General features: G+C 49.7%; 1 protein-coding gene across 5 annotated transcripts; it reads right to left on the minus strand.

The window, feature by feature from the left end:
• Positions 1–1,845: 1,845 nt before the first annotated feature.
• LOC120894493 (tubulointerstitial nephritis antigen-like) lies at positions 1,846–22,627 on the minus strand. Of its 5 annotated transcripts, none has more exons than XM_040297113.1 (8): positions 7,246–7,404; positions 4,620–4,786; positions 4,373–4,550; positions 4,006–4,298; positions 3,750–3,933; positions 3,475–3,674; positions 3,231–3,388; positions 1,846–3,151 (listed from the first exon to the last, which is right to left on the minus strand). In XM_040297113.1, exons 2-8 carry the CDS (start codon positions 4,768–4,770, stop codon positions 2,924–2,926), a joined length of 1,392 nt encoding a protein of 463 aa, XP_040153047.1. In that variant the 5' UTR covers positions 4,771–4,786; positions 7,246–7,404; the 3' UTR covers positions 1,846–2,923. The 5 variants fall into 5 exon arrangements, with proteins under 5 accessions (XP_040153047.1, XP_040153043.1, XP_040153045.1 ...); XM_040297109.1 differs by lacking the exon at positions 7,246–7,404 and adding an exon at positions 22,155–22,627 and having other exon boundaries at positions 2,924–3,151; XM_040297111.1 differs by having other exon boundaries at positions 2,924–3,151; positions 7,310–7,411.
• Between the last annotated feature and the right edge of the window lie 486 nt (positions 22,628–23,113).

Below are 23,113 nucleotides of genomic sequence, written 5' to 3' on the forward strand. Positions count from 1 at the left end.
CGTCCGCGAACGGCCGAACGCCTTGCAGATTGTCTTGATCGGCACGTTCTCACGATATAGCCCCTGAATGTGTTCGCTCTTCTGGTGTGCAGTGCTTTCCGCGACCCATGATGATTTTGAGGAATTTTTAAATAGCAACCTTTCACCTTGACCACTGATGGAAGAATGAAGCGCAACACGGTTTGGCTCTCCTTTTATACTGCCGCAAAACGCTGCCGGCACTCAAAACTCAGATAAGTAGCGCACCAAAAATGAGAGTATAAAAGGCAAAAATCGGCTATTGCAAATTCAGTACGCCTCCAACTGTTGGCGATGACACACCTAGTGAACGCAAAAAAAAACACACAATTTTTTTTTTCCTATTTTTATGTCCACCAGTGTACCATAGCAGGATAATCAGTCCTACCTATGGGGGGTCGGTCTATTCGGGGCTTGAACCCACGACGGGCATGTTATTAAGTCGTTCGAGTTGACGACTGTACCACCAGACCGGCGCTCTCTTGCATGCCTTTAAAATACACGAGGCGCTCTCACTGAAAAGAACGCTCGCTCGCGCTGTTTCATTGTATTTTTCTCATGCCCCTTCCTTTCCGTTTCTTCCCGAACAAGCTGCAATAGTGCGAGCGAAACACCGATACCACCATGCCGCTGCGAGAAAACCAAACTGAGCGCGCAAGCTGAAAGTGAACGCACACATTCACACATGTGTAATTGTGTGAGTGCAAAAACTGTGTGGAAACCAAAACACGCTCGCGGCTCTGCGTAATTCCGTGTATTTCCAACCGTCTCCCCCTGCTTCTACATGCCCTTCGTCTGAAAGTCGCACACTTTTTCATTCTCTTTGCTAACAGGATAATCATTAAAATAATTGATTAAATTTAAATTGTTGCGTTCTGAACAGTGCTCCTGCCGAAATCTGCCAATATTATCTGGCCACACTGGACCGCAGGGCAAAAGCTCACTCGAAAGGTCAATAACCGTCGCAAAACGTCAAAAACGACCGTCGCCAGCGCCTCGAAATCGTTGCGAGTTTCGCTCGCTGGCGACGTCGGTTTGCAGTACATGCGACGCCGGTTTTGACGTTTTGCGACGGTTTTGCGACGGTGGCCGCCAAAAGCTCGCCTTGCCCTGTGGGCAAAGTGACCAGAAATACCGATGTATATATATTTGGTTTGAAGGAAAAAATCTTAATTTTTTGTAATCATTGAACGATGAAACTCAGCCAAACAATCAAATCAATCTAAATAATCCAGCGAAAATCAAATGACAGCACGTACGATAAAATCGTATCCAATGGAGCACTGCAGTGGCCCTAAGCGGTCGCGTGGAGCCGCAAGAAAAAGAACTTGCCACCACTGAGAAAAAAGAATGAGCATCTTATTTATTCTTTGGTTTAGAATTCCTAGTACCATTTTCAGATCAACACTTCAGAAAGACCTTCATTTGTGTAACCGCTGAACCAAATCTAATCCATATCCTAAGTAAAGGATGCATATTCTTTTGAAATGGAACTTTAATTTTGCGCATTAGTACCCTCCCCCCCCCCCCATCACGCTTAACACTTCTTTCGCTTTCACTTCTTTCAACTCGAGTTAAGTTTCGAGTTTTAACCTACCGAAAACTACCGATAAAATTTTGATGCGCCTACCGAAAACCGCCAAAATAATCTGGCCACACTGGACCGTGCTCCGACAACGGTTTCATTGAAACGATTGAAATTTGAAATGACCGTTAAGATAATGTTCGCAAGGGTGATATTGCGTGTGTGATATTTGTAATTCAACAAGTTCAATTCGTCTTAATGCAGAGATATTGCACAATATATGGCTCATTTCAACAATACACTTTTACATCAACTGGATTAACTTTATTATATAGGCGCAACACCTTACATCGTTTGCGATAACACACGTAGCTTGAATACAATTTCATTTGGAAAAAAACTTAATAATACACACATTCTTTACAATTGTAAACAGCAAACAACTGTCCAAAAACAGCGTGTGTGTGTGTGTTAGATTCATGGGTGAAAATTGGTTCGATTCACAAAATTTGATCCACTGTCTGCCGATCCGGGGGGAAATGCGACGACGCAACCAGATACGAAGTGCACACACTCCTGGTGGTGGATTTCGTTTCGATAGACGTGTTTGTTCGAAAGAAAACATCTTTACAGTATCATACATTCATTCGTATCCTTAAACGCTATTTCCTTTTTAAACACCAATATCGAACACTTACAGTAACGATTAATTACTCTCCCAATTATAACGATTACGTGCTTGCTATCTTCTAACATGTACAATTTGTCCGAAAAAGAAGGAAAGAGAAACGCATCTGTGTGTTTCCGCTATATACGCTGAAAACGAGAAGGATTTCGTCAAAGACACACGCACACAGATGTGTTGCACGCAGTGAACACCATCAAAAAGCAGTTTTGGTTAAAGTTACAGATAGTGCCACAGATACAGCAACGGCAGTTTTTTTTGCGACGGTCGATGTTTGCGGCCATTCCGGTTCCCTAACAACATGTTTCCCTACCTTATGCTTCTCTTACAACACCGTAATAGCGCTTTGGCTTTTTTAAATATAAAGACTAATTTTGTCAAAAATCTGTTAACGTAAAAAGTCCGCCCGTCTGTCCATCCGTTCGGAGGAAGGAGGAGGCGGATCGAGTTTCCAATTCTAATTTCGACGTTTTCATTTTGTATGGCTTCGCGACCGAACCGGAACGACAATTAGCGAGCGCACCAGCGGCCATTAATACTGTGCATATCTTCACAGCTGTTTCTGGAAAATGAAGAAGTTTGTGCTTAAGCGTTTGCATTGAGAGCAGAATAAAAGAGGCGCCCGCGATCATGGTAAACGTTTTCCGCCGCCAGCAGTTGCACTGCAACCATAGGAGCTCCGCTCGGTGTCTATTTTAGCCACGGTGTGCGTACGGTGGGTAGCGGCGGCTGGGATGAGGAACGTAACCCGTTCCGACGATCAGCTCCTGCAGTTCGCCCACCTTGCGAATGGCTTGAACGTGCTCGTGCACGTACGGGTTGGAGGCCAGAACGTAGCTTTCAATGTCACACTCGTTGGATCCGCGCAGAATACGGAAGCGACCATTCTCGCCCCACCATTGGCCCCAGGAGTTGATGGCAATCTGCGGGTTTGATAAAACAGACACGATAAAAAGAGGATCGAATTGTAGGGATGCAAGCCACCGAGCTTGATACACTTACCCAATATTTCACGACATCATAGCCCACACGTTCCTCTCCCCAACCGATCAGACGCACCGAATGATAAGCGGAACGCTCCTCGGCGGGTGTGGCTGCAGCTGAATGGCGGTAAATTCCACTGCGGTACGAGAAAAAGTCCCGATACACTCGCATGATGGCTGTGGAAGGAGCATGGAAACAACAAGCATTAATTTTGACATGATCACCCCACCTGCAATAGGTCCCGACGTCAGCCCCCCCTTACCCTGCACCGTTCCACGATCCTTGATTTCGGCCATGATGTCCGTTTCGTTGTTGAGACTGAACGCCGGCCCCATCTTGTACATCAGCGTACGATTCACTTTAACCGGCAGCTCACAGTTGGCCGTGATCAGCGTGTCGTCGTTACTGATTTTGCACACATTCTGTGCCGCAATGTATGGGTAGCACTCTTCGTTGACCACACTGTAAAGTGGACAGGAAGGAAGAAAGGAAACGATATCATCTACGGTAAAAGTCACGCGAAAGTGTAATGCGTACCCAGTTCTGCGCAGATACTGCCAAGCCGTATCCAAGTGTCCTCCACTGCATCCTTGCTGGCGCCGCACACAGGCTAGCATCTGCTGCGGGGCTAGCTGAACCATTTCACGACCCTTCGACAGGATAGCGAAGCGATCGGAAGCCATCGTTGCCGTCGAGAATGCCCAGGACGAACCGCACCAGCCTTCAGGTCAGAAGCCAGTGAGGAGCATTACTACAATCCGTCGTGGAGCAAACGTGGTGCTCGTTCACTTACCTTGATCTCGGGCTTCAGCAACCAATCCAGTCCAGTGTTCGCTAGCATCGAAACGGGTTGGCAAGTGGCCTCCCTTGTTGCTCAGTCGCTTCATTGCCTTCACGCGGAACCTCGGCTGGAACGTACCGAGACGCAGCACCTTGCCTTCGTCGTACTTGTAACCCCACCATTCGCTGTAGTTCGTTGCCTTCCATCCGATCGACCGCTCCAGATGGTGCAGCTGTCTGAGCAGATCATCGTCCGCCAGACAAACGTCTTCCGTACAGGTGACCGAACCGTCCATGTTGCATTTGCTGAAGAAACAGGGAAAATCGATTGTCATCAAACACTATGTTCGCAGCACAAGGAGGATCTGCTTCAATCTTACCAAGTATTACAGTTGTCCACTAGGGCCTGATCGTACGGTGTGAAGTATCGATTTTTGTACACACAGGATGTGGCATTTTCTGGCTCGGGAGCAATGCCCATGCACACTTCCTCATAATCCGGACAGCAATCGCCATGCTCGCCCCGTTCGCAGAACTCATCACAGTAGCAGAGCGTTGCTATGGAACGAAAAAAAGAAACAAAATGTCACTGGAGCCCAAAGCAAGGTAGAAGATAGGAAAACTTACTCGAGATTGGTTGTGCACAGCCATCCTGTCGATCGCGGCAACATCTATCTGCACGCGCAGCACAGTACGGGCCGGGGAACTCTTGGCGGAAGCGACTGCCTTGGCCGACCGCAAAGCCTACCAGCGCCAGAAACAGCAACAAATGTCTCATCTTCGCGATTTTGGAACTGGAAGAGAGAAAAGAAAACAGAAACCATTAGTTTTTCACCGTCACCGTAATGGAACCCTCTCGAGATGGTAAGATGGTGCAGTCTGATATTTGTTGCCGAATTACCCGCGAATCAGATTAAATCTATCAAACGAACCACTTAATCAATGCCCAAAAACCAAGAAACGTTAATATATTTGTTTTCCTCGCTTTTACAGAACACGACACAGCACACAGCAAGTTAGAGCGTCATTTCGTCGCTTTCGAATACAGCAGACCCATGGCTTACTGTGTGTAGATGACGACATGGAAGCAACTGAAGCAGCTTCATCGGCCGTCACTTTTTTGGGGATTTTCCCAAAAGCTCTTCAAACATTCGCAAACACGCAACTGTTTCAATGCGCAGCGCAGCAGGCGAAGATGATGCTTGAGAGCGAGGAGACATTTAAGCGGCAGGAGACCTCATGCTAGACTAAGAAGGTAGAAGAATGTAGGGACGATCTTAGGTAAAGTGGCTCAATTGTCTTGTCGCTGTAGTAGTACCGAAGACGGAGCCAGCTGTACTCGAAAACAGAATGTTGACATTGTTTCCTAATAAGAAATCGCAATCGTGAGCACTCGATTGGCGTTCGTGTGCCCCGGAGCACACTTTGAGAATTGTCATTTGCGTACGCGAATGTCTCCGATTCCAGTGGCAGCGAAGGTTCAAACCGTCAAATGCGTCTGCTGGTTGAAGAAGTAGTCGGAGCACTCGAAGCCACTAAAAGTATGTCAATTAGCTGTCCATCCTGCAGACCGTGTGTGTGTTTGCATGCGTCCGAAAGGAATCCTGACACTGGATGCTCCCCAGCTGTACCGTATTACTGTACTAACCCGCTTTTTAACCAATAACTTCTTTACCCAGCGCCACAGTAACATGTCTCCTCCTCCCAATACCTCATCTTGTTTTACAGTTTGGCCGCGATTCGCCGCTATCCCGTCATCGTTTCACATCCGGCAAGCCAACGACAACGCATCGCATTCAAAGTTCCTGCCGGGCAGCGCGCGCACACACAGGTAAGCAGCAGCCCCGCATCCCACCCTGTCTGTTGAGTGCGTCGGAAGCAAACGAAAACAAATGAAACGGCGCGAATGTCCGCGCAAAGCAGGGAAAAATGGCAGTGGCTCAATTTAACACGCGGGGTGAGTTCATAAATGTGGATAAAAATAAACATCGTCTCATGTTTGCATGCTGCGCGAATGGTCTTTTGGCCGATGCCTCACCACCGGCGCGGTCGCAGCAAGTGGGCATCGCTGGTTTGTTGATTAGAGACGGTGGCTTCCTCGTGTCGCGGTAGTGGCTCGGTGCCTGTCTCCCTCCCCTTCACACCCGGGGCGAGGTGAGTGCGATTGTATCGAAGTCAACCACTACGCTACGCTCTCCATACGCCAAGACACCCCAACGGCACTTCCAAACGGGTGCCGTCGAGTAGGCACTGGCATTGACATTGACAGACAACTCATATACACCGTCGTCTCCCGGTTGCTGCGATCGTAATCGGCATGCCCGTAGCGTTTTGGTCAAATTTTGCTCGTACTCAGCAGAAAGCACTCTGCGCGCGCCCGCTCCGTTGTCGGCCAGTAGGCAAATTCGCGTCTCTCTGTGTGTGTGTTTTGCGAGAAGAGAGGTGCAAAGGTAGCGGTGGCTGCTTGAGGACGAAGGAGAAGTGAGTGTGTCATTACCCCGAAACGACGCAGTTTAGCTGAATGTGATATGTTGTATGTTTTGTGCCAACCAACCCAAAATTCGCCACCACAAAACTTGTTTGCTTGACGCGAGAGCACCGACCGCGCACACACATTCCACCCGTTTGTTTGTGTGTTTGGGTGACGTTTGTTGGGTGCAGGTGACGGAGCGATAATTGCATCTGCATCACTTCCACCCTTCACGGGGAGGGGGTGCACAACGGCCACGAACAAGGTGCGAAATCTGACAAACGGCTGCTAAACGATGCATTCACAAACAGCTTGTTTTAATGCACGCATCATGCAGATCTATCTTCCGGATGTTCGATACATTTAGATCGGACAGTTAGTCCGTTAGTCTGCTTGCTGAGGGAAAGAGGGAGGGTTTGAATTTATTGACACAACAGCATTAAGCAGAGCAAAATCAGGCCCATAGTTTAATGGGCAGAAATTTGTCAAATTCGGTCCATTCTCTGCTCGACGGCTCAGCGTGAAATATGTGTGGATCACCACACTAGATCTCTTGCACATCTGTCCTAGGCGCCCTCTTTTCACCCACCACCGAAACACAAAACACACATCCACACACACGTTGCATAACTTTCACACGCTCACCACACACTGTCGCACGTGCGCCCCATGTCCCCTGCCCGGCATAAGAAAAGAATGGCCCTTTTTTGCCGGGTCGGGTGCGTGCCATGATTTAGGAAACATGAAACTATATCTCTTTCTTATACACCCCCTAAAATGCACCTCCAATGTTGTGTTGGCGGCGTATGGTGTGGCCAAGTCGCTGCACTACTATGTTAGAACTAACCACTCAAAAACAAACACACTGGCACGAGAAAGAAAGGCGACTGAGCCGAGAACGTGTGCTCGTACGGAGTCTTCGCCGTTCGCGTCCAAACTGACACCCGCTACGATCAAGACGCTCCCGAGCACGGCTCTGTGACCGACTCGCGGGCACACATTAACACACACACACACAGCGAGACCTGCAGACCGGCCGCTAATGATGCAATCTTATCACACACTTCTGTCTTCCCCCTGTCCCCGTGTGGCCCTTCCTCTCCCTTAGTAGCTATGCAGGTGAAGGGGAAGGCGGGAACTAAACTATTTTACACGCCCGGTTTATCTAGCTCCACTTCCAAACGCATTCTACCTTCAAGTCAAGACACAACACAGTAGCGTGCGCGCGTGGCATTGGACAAAAATCGGTTTTAATCTGTTCATTAGTGCCCAAGGGCTGTCGTCCGTGGCATCACATCATTCAAAATCCCTTGACCGATGATTATCCTAATGAGTCCTTTTCTTCACAACTGTCACACACACATACGGCGGAAAGAGAACATCTTCGCAAGATATGGGTTTAGTGTGTAAATCAATGTAAAACGCATGACGCATGCGGTTCCGATGACGAGTCTTTAGCCCGAAAAGATCGGATCTCTGACGCCTCTTGAGAATTAGCACAACATGCGTACGGGGCGCGATAATGATTCATCACGCCTAACAGAGCTGCTCTTGCAGAGCTGGGCTGCGGATTTGTGGAATTGCCACTCGAGAAGGAACTATTTCTGTGGCGATGGATAATCCCTACAGCTACACTCTGCACAATCGACCACTGCAGCGGACTTGGAAGTGTAAAAATGCATTGCGATGATGTGATAACGGCCCTGAAGTGTGCATCGCCGTAACGCCGTGAGTGGCCAAGGCGGCCCAGAAGCTAATAAATTTCGGTACGTAATGCAGCGAAGGGCAGCACAGGAAGAAAAATTCAATCACCAAACCACCATCGGGAAATGGTTCCCTTTCGTTTTAATCCCTTTCACTTCAATCCACAAGGATAATGACGTTTGAAATATCAAGGACCAGTGGGACGGACCGCCGGGGTCGATCATTTAGGTTGGCGAGTTTGGCCATTCACCGATCAGTGCTTGGGAATCGCGAATACCTCGGCCCACATTAAACGGTGTGTCATTTCGTGTGTAAATTTAAATCGCAATTGAAAAGGGTAGACAAATATCATGTCAACTCGTCGTCGTCCCACTCCCCCCTTGTTTGTTTGATAGATAGTCTTGCTCTAAGTGAGAAGGCAAATATAAATTAGTTCTCGTGCATTGTTTGGCCGGTGAGAGGTTGTTGAGATTCCGCCAGTACATTTCCGTATTTATTTTGCCGCAACGATGATGATAACGCACGAGATAGAGAGAGAGCGGGTGTCGCGTGCGCAACTTCAGTCTGCGCATAATATTTGCTTTGCGTATGCCAGTTCCACCTGTAGTTTACTTGCCCCGTCAGCGATGAAGAATCGGTACGAAGCCAAACGGGGCATTTTGAGTGATTAGAGTTCGTGTGGTTTAGGTTCGTGAGGCCTCCCGACTCGTCACGCATGTCCTATCCTTCGCCCTCGGGGTTCCTACCCGCTACGATGGGAACGATGCATAAAAGGAGTAGGCAGTACACATATCAATTACACACCGCGTGTGTCACGGTGCTGAGAAGTTGCTCTGTCCCCCCCCCCCTCTGGCGGATTGCTCCTCAACGAGCGCAGCAGCAACGTGTGGAGATGTTGACGGGTGCCACTGCCGGGCTTTGCGCATTGATTAATTTGCGCTTAAATTGTAGCTAGGCACTTCTGCTGCGCGAATGGTGCCGTCATTCGCCCCGCGGCTCATGGGTTGTTGCGATGCACATCATTTGTCACTTGGCGTTGCGTTGACGACCGAGTAGCTCCCTCCGGTTGGATAAGCTTGAGCTAATTGCACAAATTCCACACTGAGCATGAGGAGCAGAGCTACTTCGATGGGCTGCGTGCCAAGATTACTTGGCTGGAAATTGGGAGCAATGTCACACTTTCACCACACGATAAGAACCAACACCATGTTCCGCTCTACTCCTCTGATTACGATCGGCCTTCACGTGAGACGTGTTGGTTCTTGCGTTGGTGGTGATGCATTTTCACGGTCATGTTTCGTTCGCTGGCCACATTGTCAACAATGTGCGCGTCCCACACGCAAACGAGGCCCATTTCCCCCTGTCACCCGAACTCTCGACCGTACAATCTGTGTGTGTAGGAATGCCCACGTGCTTACCAGCCCATTCCCCCTTTAGCTCCCGCCCCTACTACCGGGAGGAATTTTTGCGAGGAAGTCCCCCGACCTTCACTGCTAATTGCTCACAATTTGCTCGATCTTGATAAAGGGCGCGGAAGAACGCAACGGGCCAACGGTGGGGCAGATGAGGGGGAGGGGCGAGGGTGTCAAACAATCAGCTGTGTTCAGTGTGTGTTGTGATCATCAGGTTGGGTATCATCGGGTTGGGCTTGGCCCCCCCGCCCGTACTATCGGTGCTGTACCGTCACTTGACAATCAGCTGATGCGAACGATTGCTGTATTCCTGTTCATTTTTTTTGTTCTCAACCTCATACACCACCCCCTGTGCGTTCCTTTCTACCAAGCGGTAAATAAACCACTCGAGCATTACAGTGACAGGGTTGGTGGGGGGGGGGGGAAAGGCAGAAGAGGGCCGTATGAATCGGCGAGTCTCGCGTGAAGGGAATTTGAAGTATTTTAATTGATGGCAGATACAAATGGGTGGTTGTAGTGTGGTTCGCTTGTTGACGGGTTCGCTCTACTAAGGAAGGTGTGTGTTCATGCTGTCTGTTTCTTGGGCGGCCCCTGATCTCTGGTGCCCTTTTGCGGGCGGCTCGGTGTCGGTTTAGAACAGAAACGACGCCAGAGCAGCTGCTGCGGGAATCTCTGACACGGGGGGAAGGGGGTTAATTTTTGTTTTCCATACCACACAGGGCTCGGTGGAAAGTGAAATCGTGATGCAAAATTATTATTTTTAGCTTCTTACTCTCTTTCTTAGCGAGTTGGCAAAAGAAAGGCCCTGAAGGATTTTAATGCCCGGGGTACCGTCCTTCGCTCCCCCCCCCTCCCCTCTCTTTGTCCGTCTGCCCACTACTGATTAGAAAACGCAATACGCCGTTTGGTTGGTTGTTTTTCCTTCCCAGAAACGGTCATCGTATTCGGTTCAGGTGCACGATCGGCGAGCGCATTCCCCACCCGCATGGTACTTAATTCAGTTTTGTTCGTTTTAATAGCGCAAACAACAAGCGAAGACCCACGTACACCATTAATCCCGAACGCCGGTGAGAAAGAGATATTTTAGGACGATTAGTCACTCAACCCTGTCCCAGTTATGGTTCTACCCCGCTGCCGATCAATTTGCAAGGTGTGTGTGTGTGTGTGTGTGTGTGTACTTTTATCGCCAGGTTTTTGTTTTTTCTGCATACTATACAAACACCATCCCAAGGAGCATTGTCGGATTAAATGGTGCATGCTGTCGGTGCGCAGCTCGAAACACCGAAAACAGTAATTCCCCTCTAGCAACCGACGTCAACTTAGAATGAAATCATCCGGCATCCGAGTGGTCGCTGCTTTGCCTATCCTTTCCCCGTTGTCTTTTTCGCGGCACACTATGACCGTCAAAACTGGCTTGGATTTCTTAATGAAAGTAACAGTTGGCAAAAAGAAGGCACATTCCACTCCGCCACACGCACACAGACAGTACTGCCACACTCCCACGTGAGCGCTGGGGCTCTACTGTTTACCATCGAAAATATTTGCTCTTTGCGTAAAGTAAACAAACGGCATGCCTAACAACAACCACCATCATCATCATCATCATCATCATCAGCAGCATCATAAGCTACCTTTGCCGCTTGTTGGCTGCGTTCGCTATCTTGCGCGATTGGCGGCATTCTGTACGCAAGCATGCTGCCGTTGGCGTTTATGATGGAAGAATGATGGAGGAAGAGGGGTAATATATATCTCAATCCTGCAATGAAAAGGGCGACCGTGCTAAGGGGTCTGTTAGTGATCGCGAGATTTGAAAAGAAAAATACGCGAGCGCGTAATATCTCGCTGCTAATCACCAGTGCGCGTCCAGTTATAGGCTGTTCCTAGTGGAAGTGCAAAACAGAGGTGTTCGGACCTTATAAAGAGAGGGTTTTTTTTGCTTCTCAAAACTTTTATACTTCGCCCACCGTTTGTCTCCTTTGTATACCGTGCTTGAACTCTGTCCAGTTTTGACTTCCACCCGCAGGTTAATAGCTTGTAGCGTGTGCGTGGGGGTGGTCGATGCAGACCCGTACCAACCTTGTCGTGTCGGTGCAGAATTGATGTCCGATTGTATCACGGGGATCATAGAGCTCAATAGCAGCGGTCTGCTGGCGCCGCCATGATCCGTGTAATGATCGTTCGTCAAACCACACACACACATAAAGGCAGGAAGCGGGCAGAGAGAAAGTCCGAAAAGGACACCCCCCCCACCCTTGTGGTGGGTGGGTGGCGAACCCATACACATGATGCCATGCGGTGCAGTGAAAGTGCAGCCCAACATCGGAAGCATGCAAATGCCCGCCTGGCTACGAATTGCCCGCCTGCCCCGCGGGGCTAACGCGCCATCAGAGGCCATAAGCCATCCGTGTCCAGTGCTACATGAAAACATGTATGCTCGCCGTGGCTGTGTGTGAGTACACCTTCATCTTGTTCGAGGTTGACGGTGCGTCACGATTCTACTGTAGCACCGTCTTCAGCATTGGCAAAGGTAATGGATACCCGCGTGCAAGAAGAGTGATCGAGAGAGAGAGGCGCCCGGATACATCGAACCGGAAGGCATTCCGGTCGGCGGCCAGAGCGAAATCCGTACATAAATCTTCCTGTGCACAATATATTTTATCTAGCCCGTGTGTGGTGGTGATGGTGGTCGGTGCTTGGGACATGGTATTTCGCGGAGATGATTTAGTTCCACGATTCTGCCCGCCACTGCCACAGCCAAGTACACCGTAGCGTCGCTTCGCTAATGCAGCTATTGACCCGTTTCGCCGCGCAATCAGCTGCGTTGGCTTTCGAAATGCTGCCGTTCCGAGCCGAGATTGGGCAGACAATTACGATTATTGTGATAAACATACATAGAGCACACACTGTGTGTGCTGGTGGGGGAGGATCTCAGGTTTACTCACTCCCATGATCCGCCATGATCCATCGCCCAAAGGCATCATTCAAATGGAAGGGAGCTCCTTTCGAGCGTCTATCTTCGAGGGCGGAAAATTTGATCGATGCCCCCGGCGGCGTTCGGGATGCGAAATGGCTATTAAAAAGCTTTCGTCGTGCCGCCCACCAATCAGCGTCGTGATCATCGCCCTCTCCGGCTTATTGGTTCGGGAAAAACTGTACGCCCTTTCAATGGGCCAGTTTATCTTTCCGCCTGGTAGGGCGGGTTCGTGAGAGGGAAAACTGTTTGCTACCGTGAAATACCGAGAGTCCAACCGGTGGAGTCCGGCACCGATCGGTCACGATCCGGGTGAAGATCGTTGGGAGGGGACCATCGTTGCACCTGCATTCCCATTTTTCTTTCCCCCGCTCACTCATCAATGGTCCGTCAAAACATTCGCGAAGGGGGGTGGATTGTGGTCGTGATTCGCGGACATTCCATCTCGCCCGGCTAGTGGCGCGGTTATAGTAGTGCCCAATCAATTCTCCCTAGTTGTGCCGTCCGGGGTGTTAAGTGATTTATGTGTTTTCGATTGAATCGATGAGCATCATCATCGTCGTTTGCTCTAAATATTTAGCTCCCCCTCCCCCTACAGTACACAAAAAAGCAACCCTCAACCCTCTAGTTCTGTCGAACATTTTGGGAATACTTGGAATCTTGCCCCGCACACACACGCACACCACATTCCGTTTGGTTTGATTGAAGAGTTTCAAGAGGGACGGACGCGTGTCCGACGGTCCGAAAAACGGCCACACAATCACGCAGAAATATAAATAACACGCCTTAGTTAATGGCTGGCCCTGCCGGTTCGTCCATCGCGATCAACGTTGGAAGGGAGCTTTCCGTCATCGGCAAAGCACATTCCGGCACGCCGCCAAGTAACCGCGAAATGCTTTTCTTCGAAGAAAGATGGAATTAGCGGTGCTACAATTCTTGCTATACAATTGCAGTGTGGACCAGGCTTGAGCAATGTCTCAATAATTCACCTACTCCCACACCGTCCCAGGGCCACTATAGGGCCTTCGACCCGTACGTCAGACAGAAAAGAGAGAGAAAAAAACACACTACAATAAACAACCCTTATCCGCACGAAATAAACACACATTGCATTGCGATTACATGCACGTTCCCAGCGCACGGACGGAAATCCCTGCAGAAACGCTTGCGGTTTCGGTGGTGCTTCGCTGACTCAGCGGCGTGTGCCGTCCGTTCTCGAGAGGCCACTCCGCAGCTCTTGGCAGCTCTGGTGGTTTAGTTAGGAGTTCCAAGCGGACCCAACCTTGATCAGGAAGTCGTAAATATTACGCCCATGAGCTGGTGCCACAGCGCCGCCACTCAGCACATCTCGAGGGAGGCATTAGAAAGTGTAGTTGCCACCGCTAGGCCACTAATAGGGGATGGAGGAGGGCATTCAAAACAAAAACAACAAAAAAGGTGAACAAAGAATGTGCCAAAGCAGTACTACACAGAGAGAGACAGGGAGATCTCCACAGATATGGCCGAGGTGACTGTGTCAGAGGTGTAGAATTAGCTTGTTTCGTTTAGTTACAGCAATGAAAATGATAGTGAGCCAAGTGTACTTTATGTTTTTTTTTTCTTCCGCAACTGAGTAGAATGTCGGCTAGACGAACCAGTCGAACGATCAATCTGTCCGATCACGGTGGGTGTACACCCGTGTCAAAAGCTGACCGCAATCGATTGCGATAAAACGAAATTTGCACATTTAATTTAACGCTCGAGGGGGGGGGGAGGTGGAAGGAACTATGACTTGGCCATAAAACTGGGACCTCTTCGCTCGTTACTGTGCTGATTGGAAACGGTAGAGAACGGTCGTAAAATTGATAGAAGTGAATGTGCTCTCCCATCGTCGCCCTCCACACACAGCCAAACGATACGATCGTTACGATGTTAGGGCAAAGCCACAAGTAAAGCAAAAACCGTAACAACAGCTACAATGCTTCCGGTAGCCTTACACACCTTACCGACAGACAGACAGAGAGAAACTCTGGAGCGATCCTCGGTCCCCCCTGTGGGTGGGTATTGGATCGTATAATGTGATTAATAATTCCATAAACACTCCACAAAAATGCTGCCTCGCTCGGTGTTATGAAGAAATATACAATATTTTGCACGGAAGAAAACAAAGTTGCATACACAGAAAAAAGAAGATTGATCGATGAGATCGCCCGCCGCGGTCGATCTGGGTGGCCGACGTGTTGTTGTTCCCAAGAAGTGTCACATGATTATTATTTTTTGGGCGAAAGTGTTCCACGATATCTGCAAAATCGCTCATTCGCATGCTATATTTCTATTCGCTCCCCATTTCCCCCCCCCCTCACCTCTATTTGTGTGCGCTATGCTTCCTCTCCTTCTCTCTCTGCTGGGTGTGCTTCTTTGTACGATCATGGATGCGATCAAAAGATCAGCCTTCCCATCTCTATGGCAACGTGTCTATAGGTTCGTTTCGGACGTTCCAGGCGCGCAAAAATAAACAATCAATTATCATGTCACACTTGTGCCCGGGGCCAAGACCCCTTTCCCCCCTCCCCCCCCCCTCCTCTTACCACTGTGCCAGCATCCCGAAAGGGGTTCGGATTCTCTAATTTGTGCCATTCTTCTACCGATGTTAGAGAGACGCCGCCACTGCCGCCAGCGGTGGTTTTGCTTGTGCAGCACAAAGTGACCATATTTGTACCTATTAACACCCTTATTGACACATAATCAAGAACGCGACAAAGGCCGCGGGTGCGCGCGCGCCCGCTCTATACGGTTTTAGAACGTTGAAAAATGATCGTTTGTTCTGCGAGGTGGGAAGGGGAGGTTGTTTTCTCTCCCTCCTTCAGGTCTTTTCCGCGGCAAGAAGAAGCGTCCGCGCATGTATTAGAATGAAAGCAATCCGACAGGGAACTGCTTCTTCGCAGCCCTGTTGCTGCCTGTTGCTGGATCTTTGACACTTGTTGGGCCAGAGGGCCGCGACGTGGATTGTTTGCTTTTAATTAGGGTACCATTCTGCGACCGTTCTGCTGGCGCCGTCACCCTTTAGTGGAGCGTGGCGCTGGCTGCATTGCTTCCGCCTGGGACTGATCTTAGAACCGCATCTTAGAACCTCCGCGGGTGTGCAGCATTTGTTGCTGATTGCCTCAGCAGTTTCTAGGTTGATCGGTGACGCCAGGCACTGAGGCAGCAATGTTGAGGGAACTACTACCAGCAAAACTCCGTCATACGGCATTAATCATATCCACGGGCAGGATACCATTGAGACAGGGGAGGCACACTTCTCCCCTTTCCACCTAGCGCTGTTGACAGGAACGGATGGTGTGATCTTGAGCGAGCGAGCGCTAGCGCACCCGTGAGTACATCATACTGGGTTGGGTAGGAGATGGAGATTGCAGCGTAAATCATCGAATGACCGAATGCCTTTGCTATTTGCCACCCGCAAACGCGACTCTTGCTGGTTGTTGCATTATTACCTGATCCTGCGAGCGCGCACCGCCTGCCACGATGATCGCGCGTACGCCATAAATCAATTAGGCCATTGAACCCCGCCTCCCCAACGGTAGGCAAATTAGATGGTGGTATCGTTTGTCCGACGATTGTTGTTGACGATCGCCTATCCTGTTTGTCCTTTGGTTGTGTCCCCGTGTCCCCGCGACCCCAAGCGCCAACACTGCTATTATTATTATTATTGTCCTCAAAACAAACAATTTGTCACCATTTAGTGAGCGCGATGATCGTCGCCCGATTCAATGTCAACCCAAAGCGTCTAATGGCCTTGCGCGGAACGGGCCGAAAAAGGGCCGTCGTAAATCATACGAAACCGGAATCGAATCGAAGGCAGCCGCCGCGCCTATCAGCTGCTTTCCATCGATGTTATCATCTTTTTCCCCGTGCGATGTGTGAGGCTGACCGTTTTGCTATCTAAATTGCCTATTCAATCAGCACCCGATAGATGATGATGATGGTGATAGATGATGCTACTAACGCCTTGCTTCATTGCGCTCCATCAGTCTACCGCGGCAGTGTCCTCCCGTTTTAGGCAAATGGGCAAATGGGTGTCGCTAATAGACATGCGGGGGAGAAAATTAATCTGCACCTTGAGCTGATGATGAGCCTCTTGATGTGGGGATAGCACGCCTCAATAACACGCCGGGTGACCGAACAATCACCGACAGCAAGAGCAACTGACACGCAAAGCGTCAACAACATGTCCCCGTGTGATGCAAAGAACACGCAAAAACAAGCGAACACGATAACAACTGCAGCTTATGCTCTGTGATGTGGTGCCTAATCGTTCGGGAAAAGGGGTGTTATAAGGCGCACCACAGCACACACACAACTCGCTGCGGTTATGGGCCGACGATCCCATACCGATTGCATGACATCATAAGTTTCAAACCCGCTGCAACCTAATAAACCACTTCGGGGCCCGCGCTGGGTGTTGCGAGAAGCAATAAAATCGAGCCACCACCATCACCACCACCACCACACCTCGATCGCGATCCGTGAATTAATAATTCATCGCGGAAGGTGGCCAAATCCGCAAGAAGGATCCGCAAAAGACCCCTTCCCCCCACCTAATCCCTCGATTTCTGCACGATCGAAGAATTGGACCGCACGCAAATTGTGCTTGATCGTGGCGGGCGGCGGGAGGAATGCGCTTATCATAAACATTTATCTTGATCCACACACAAACACATGTCGTCCCGGTCGATCGGTCAAGTGTTGTGTGTGTGTGTGTGCTGCTCTCTGCCGGACGAAATTTGTATGCGCAACGACGCGTTCCCATCGCGGCCAGCTTGTAGATGGTGTTAAAAACAAGGGTTCTTAAATGGGTTCTTCTTTCGCCCAACCAACACGACTCTATTCCCATGCATCCTGTGCAGTTTGTGCTCCGGTTTTGCGTGTTTTTGCAAGCTTTGTTTTTATCTAATGTTTACGTTCTGTTTGCTGTTTGGACTTTAAACGATCGCTGTTAGTGCAAAGCCTCACTCGCAGACAGAAGGTTAAGGACAGCAACTGGGACGGCCGGGCACACACACACACAGAGTCCCCGGCCAGTTAATGTGTAACGATATGGTGGTGATCGATCGCTTGGAGCGTGACGTGTGTTCGAACAATCGAATTCACCAGCAATTGACATCAATCAAAACATTCCCAAAATCTTCGCTGTAGGTCGCCGTGTTGCTGCCTGTTGTGGCCCCCGGGAGTGACCTAATTCTTGGCTCTGCTTGTCCCCGAGAGGGAGGCCTCTCCCATGGAGTTGTCCCATGGTGTGTGACCGTGACCAGCATCTTCCAGCATCTTCCAGCATCTGCCGTCGCCGCCTCATCATCCCCGGGGGGCTCCACCTATTAATGCGGTGGTTCAGTGACATTGCGGATAGGCCACACGGGCAGTTTCGTAAGCGAAACGGCCATTTTTCATGCCATGTTTCGCTTCTCCTCCATCGCGGCTGGTAAAACCTAATAGCCATTAAAATTAACTTGTTGCGCCTGGACCGCTACCCACACCGGCTGCCTTCAATAAACATGAGCGAAGGCCCTGCCTCTCTGCCTGCCTGCCTGCCTGTCCAATTGCTGCCGGTGGCTCTCCGATAACTTCTGTCCGCGCGGGAAGTGTCGTCCGTGAGAAGGGGCTTAATGTGAAATGCTTGTACAGAATTTTTGCCGATTAGAATATGGCCTTTTTTGTAGCGGACTTATCCCGCACCCGGGAGCCAGCGGAGGAGGGCTGGTAAGCCGGCTGTCAACGGGCTTAAACTCCCCCCCCACCCCCCACCAGCCATAATGATCATGTGCGCTTCGGCTACTCATAAAGTGCGAACTCGAAATGTTTGAGCGATCGATCACCTCCGATCGTTGGGGCTCCGGGTTCGATCGATACGATGACGCGCAACTAATCGGCAGCAAAGCGCACCACCACCGGACGAGCTTTTGCAAAACGGTGGTTCAATGTTTATCAACTGTGAGTGAGGGTATGCTTTTTTGCATAAAATATTGAACCATTATAGAAAAAGGGCATCTTGTACTACTACTAGCACAACACATCGCACCATTAGCAAAGTTCGTTTTGCTGTTTGGGAAGAGTAAAAAAAACGCACCTTAAACACAATGACGCTACAAATTAGTCACAAAAGCGCTACCCAAAACGTTGCAGTTTGCAACTACCACCCCACCCTTCCCCCCAGTGGACAGACCAGGGGAGCGATAATTGCACATACTCTTCGCTTATCTTGTTGTGAACATTTTGCGCGATCATGTCATGCACTTGAAAATAGAGACTCTTAACTCAATTTGATCTTTTCGACACGGGATTGCGCACATGGCGCTGCCGTGGCTGTTGTGTCATACACTGCCCCACACACGATACAAATCAGTGTACCAAAGACTTGGCATAAAATGGCCAATGAAATGTCAATCGCTCGACCATCGCTCGTGCGCGCGGAACCATTTGCGGAAGAATGTATGTTTGCGCAAGTGTGTATGGAAATATAATGTAGTAGTTAACACAATTCATCCATTATTCGGACTAACATGGTCGCTCTATGTTCTGGGGGTCCGTTTGCACCGAAATTCGCAGGATTTTATGACTCACTACCTATGCTACTTTCGGGCAATTTTGAGAAGCTCCTCCGTTTCGGACCGCACGTTCGCCGAAGAGTCGGAACCTTGCCTGTTTGTAAATAAATGAGCCAATTCCGCATCCCCCCCTAATCCCCCTGGAGTGGGACTGGATTGTGTTTAACATTCAAAAGTGTTTCTGCCCCGATCCATTTGCTAAGAAAACACATTCCAAGCGAGATGTACTTTTCTTGTTAATACTCCAGTATTTCTCGATCATCCCCGCCCATTCCGCAGCTCACGGCTGTGATGGGTGTGACTCATGCGGCCTATATCCTGTAGGGCTAAGGTGATAACATCACGTTCGTTTGCTTTCTTCATCGCCCACTGGATTTTCCGCCGTGAATTCGAAGAAATTTTGTGAAGAAACTGCGCACCACTTCACCAAATGAGTAACAAATGTTCATGGCGACGGAGGCGCACTCGGTGACTCGAAGCGTCTTCGGAAGCTTGCTAAACTTACCAGTTCAGCAGCTTAGTGAGATAACCGTGGTGGGGGGTGGGGGGGTGAGAAGGGTAACACTTGGAGGCCACCACTTCCCAGTACCGGCCCGTCCGCCATGACTTCAGCTCAATTGGAATGCAAAACAGACGCACACACACCTTAGCAAGCACACGGAACTCGAAACGGTGGCGTCATGCAGCTTTTTTTTGTTAAATAAAATAAGACCACTGTCACCACAATCGCATCGATTGTCAATGATTGTGGGCACACACAAATTGACCCTACCAAAATTTCTCGTGGCGCCTCTTTCCCCGTGCCTCTCGTTTTGTGCTCCTACCGAATCATTTTGGCCAATTGATAGTACCAACCTAGTGAAGCACGGCAATTGGAGGGGGTTTTGCTCTGTCTGTGTGAGTGTCCAATCTCCATCAAAGCAACCACGGGTATCTAATCAAATTTGGTAGCCTGTTCAGCACCAACCAACCTGTGCGATTCGTGGCGATTCGACGCAAAAACCAAATAGTTCAGCTCCCCTGCTGAGTGGAGCGGCCTTTTTCTTCTGCAGCATGCCAAACGGGTTGCCATGGTGAAGAGATTAGTGCTAAATCGATTTGACACCGTGTGCTGCGGGTGTGAACACATATTGCTACTGGGGCTCCGTTTGATAGATCCTGCCCGATTGCGCCGCTCACCACAGAGTCTGGTGGTTTTGTGCGACTAATTCGCAATCCTGCTGCGAAATACTCCGTCGCTTCCCACCACCTACCCCACACCCGTATTCGGAAGAAGGTATCGATTTAATTAAAGCAACGACAGCAACAACAAAAAAGCACGCTGCTAACCGAACTGTAGCTGAATATTTATGCAATGGTTTTTACATAAATTGCGAATAAACTACAAACCAAAGGTAAATCGGTCCCCAAAAACACATGAGAACCCGAAAAAAAAAATCTCTAACCTTTTCGTTTCTCTCCACAGACTCTTCGCTATCGGTATGCAGATAGAGCAACGCTTCGGTTCGGACAAAAAAGTGCTCCTCTTGCGAGAGCTGTTAGCGCGTCTCCGGCATCGAAATCGAAAGCAATCCACGATACGATAACAAACTCGGTCCCAAACAGTAAATACACACGCACCCATGACCCCGGACAGTATTCCCGATCGAAGATTGCTCTTCCCCCCCCCCATCCCCTCCGGCGAAGTGTTTGCTGATTGCGCGAACGCGTCTTTGCGCATTCCTGTTGCGTGGATGTCGGTTCTTCTTGCGGGCGGGTGTGCGCCCGCGCTCGCGTTTATCTTCAAACTCCCCACAATCCCCCGGGTACGGAACACTATTCGGAAAACAATCCTCGGATGGACCTGGTGCGGTGGCCCATCTTTCCTCACTTGTTGCGTGCGTTGTAGATTATTTACAAGTCAGCCAGGCAGGCAGCAGCAGCACCCAGACATGTTTGTGTTGCACATTCCAAAGCCTCGCCGTTCCAATACGCTCGCAGCGCAGCACACAAACCCGCGCTCGTGTTTGCTCTATTTCATGTGTTTCGGGACGCGACACACTCGGGGGGCTCAAACAAGAAGAAGAAGAAGAAGAAGAAGATGTATGTGTGCGTGTGTGTGTGTGTGCATCGAGAGGAACACCAGGGCTGCTGATGCTCCATTGCTTCCCCTGGCAGTGTCTTATCTTATCGTTCGTTTTGTCACCGTGCGTATCACACACTAACTCTATTCCCAACAATGAGAATTAAAGATATCGTAGATACTCCCCACCTCGCCTTCCTTCCCCCCCAACCCTAGGCCTCATGATCAATGTCATCTGCGGTGGATGGGGCAGGCAGCTGTTGTGCCGTTCTAGAAACTGTATGATTCAATTTCGCGGCACAAACATGTGTTTGGTGGCCATTTTTGGCAGGCTCAATCTGCATTTGTTTTTTACGCCGATAGAAGCAAATGTGCGAAGCAAGGTGCCAAATATTTGCTGGGGCGATGGCTAAAGGGGTATATCCTTCTTGGCCACGTGGGCGACACACGCAACTGCGGCACTGTTTGCAGCAAGCCGCAAAGCTGGCGAAAACAAGCGAAAGGAAACAAAAACCTGATCACAATGCTCTCGTCGCGCAACGTTCGTGCAATCGATGGCGGGTAGAACGGCCAAACTCTGTCCCGGTGCGCCACCCACGCATGTGCTACAGACCGAAATTAATAATACTTGCGCACACAAACACACGGCACACACGGCACACACACACACTCGATCCACTTCCGATAACAAATAAGATTAAGTGAGCCACGTTTCAGCCACCCAAATGCCACTAACAGAGAGCGACAATGTGTGTACCTTTTTGTGTAAAGCCTCGTTTACTCCGCGCTCCTCCGCACCGATGTACCTGTATTACAAACACTCTCAAACGACGTCTCTTCGACAAGCGGTACCAGCGGTTCCAGCGGGACTTGACGACGCGTCCAATTTCCGCAAACGAAAGGAAAATGTGGTTGCCACAGAGGGCCAAAGAACACACACACTGGCTGCCCTGGCTACTCACTTTCTCGCTGCGTTATGATGGCTGTTGTCGAGGATGGCGCGCACAACTGCGCGATGGGTACGGGATCGCGGTATACAACACCAGCTCCAGGCGAACAGCTAAACGGCAAACTAAGCGTTTTTTGCTATGTTTCCCTCCTTCTTGTCCCAAGGAACGACACACACTGCACGAAAACCGCACGGCCACAAGACGATATGACGACGAGGAAGATGATCGCCTCGTCCCTAAACGCTAACTTGCAAAACACACAGCTAACTAACTAACCCTACGGTTGAGAACCACCAGTGAAGCAGTAAGGCTTCCTTTTTCCTGACTCCGTTTACACTTGAGCTTCACTTCCGTTCGGGGCTCGCTTCTTGGGATGGGGTTTCTACGAGTCTCTCCGAGATGAACGCGCGGACTGACTGTTCCGACTCGCTGCCAGCTGTTGATATTGCCTCTGCCTTGCTGCATGAACCACGCGCAGACAGCGACGACGAACTACGACGACCACGACCACGACCACAACGACGACGGCGATGATGACGACGACGATCGGAGCTTTTACTCTTTTTCCGCCCGCACACACCACATGCGTTCTCGCGTGCGACGCGACAAACGTTTTCGCGCATTTGCGTTTTGCGCACAAGCGCACAGCTCTTGCTTTGCTTCGGGACGGTCGGGCAGTTGATTGCCGATGGTGCATTCGAGTTAAGGTATTACTTACTCGTAATTTGTGGTGCTATTTTTTGTTGCTTTATTAACATTTGTTGTTCATGTACTACTGTTTGACTTCACGTGGAAAACGTGCTTCAAGTTTGTTTTACATTCGCCTCTCCTCATATTTTTTCTTGTTAACATAATTAAACATGTGTGTGGCAATTTTAAAATTTAACATAACAATACACCATTTAAAACATCGCATATTTCACAAGTGACATTCTCAGTGCATGGGCATAGGCATTCACCATAGGGGTGAA

Source organism: Anopheles arabiensis, chromosome 2, assembly GCF_016920715.1.
Source record: "Anopheles arabiensis isolate DONGOLA chromosome 2, AaraD3, whole genome shotgun sequence".
Lineage (NCBI taxonomy): Eukaryota > Metazoa > Arthropoda > Insecta > Diptera > Culicidae > Anopheles > Anopheles arabiensis.

What these genes read in the sequence shown, in the direction of transcription:
- LOC120894493 (XM_040297113.1), bottom strand. Translation starts at nt 4,770, where the DNA reads ATGAGACATTTGTTGCTGTTTCTGGCGCTGGTAGGCTTTGCGGTCGGC. An exon ending in CTGTGCACAACCAATCTCGA is followed by an intron (nt 4,551 to 4,619) that starts GTAAGTTTTCCT and finishes TTCGTTCCATAG; the next exon opens with CAACGCTCTGCTACTGTGAT. An exon ending in GTGGACAACTGTAATACTTG is followed by an intron (nt 4,299 to 4,372) that starts GTAAGATTGAAG and finishes CTGTTTCTTCAG; the next exon opens with CAAATGCAACATGGACGGTT.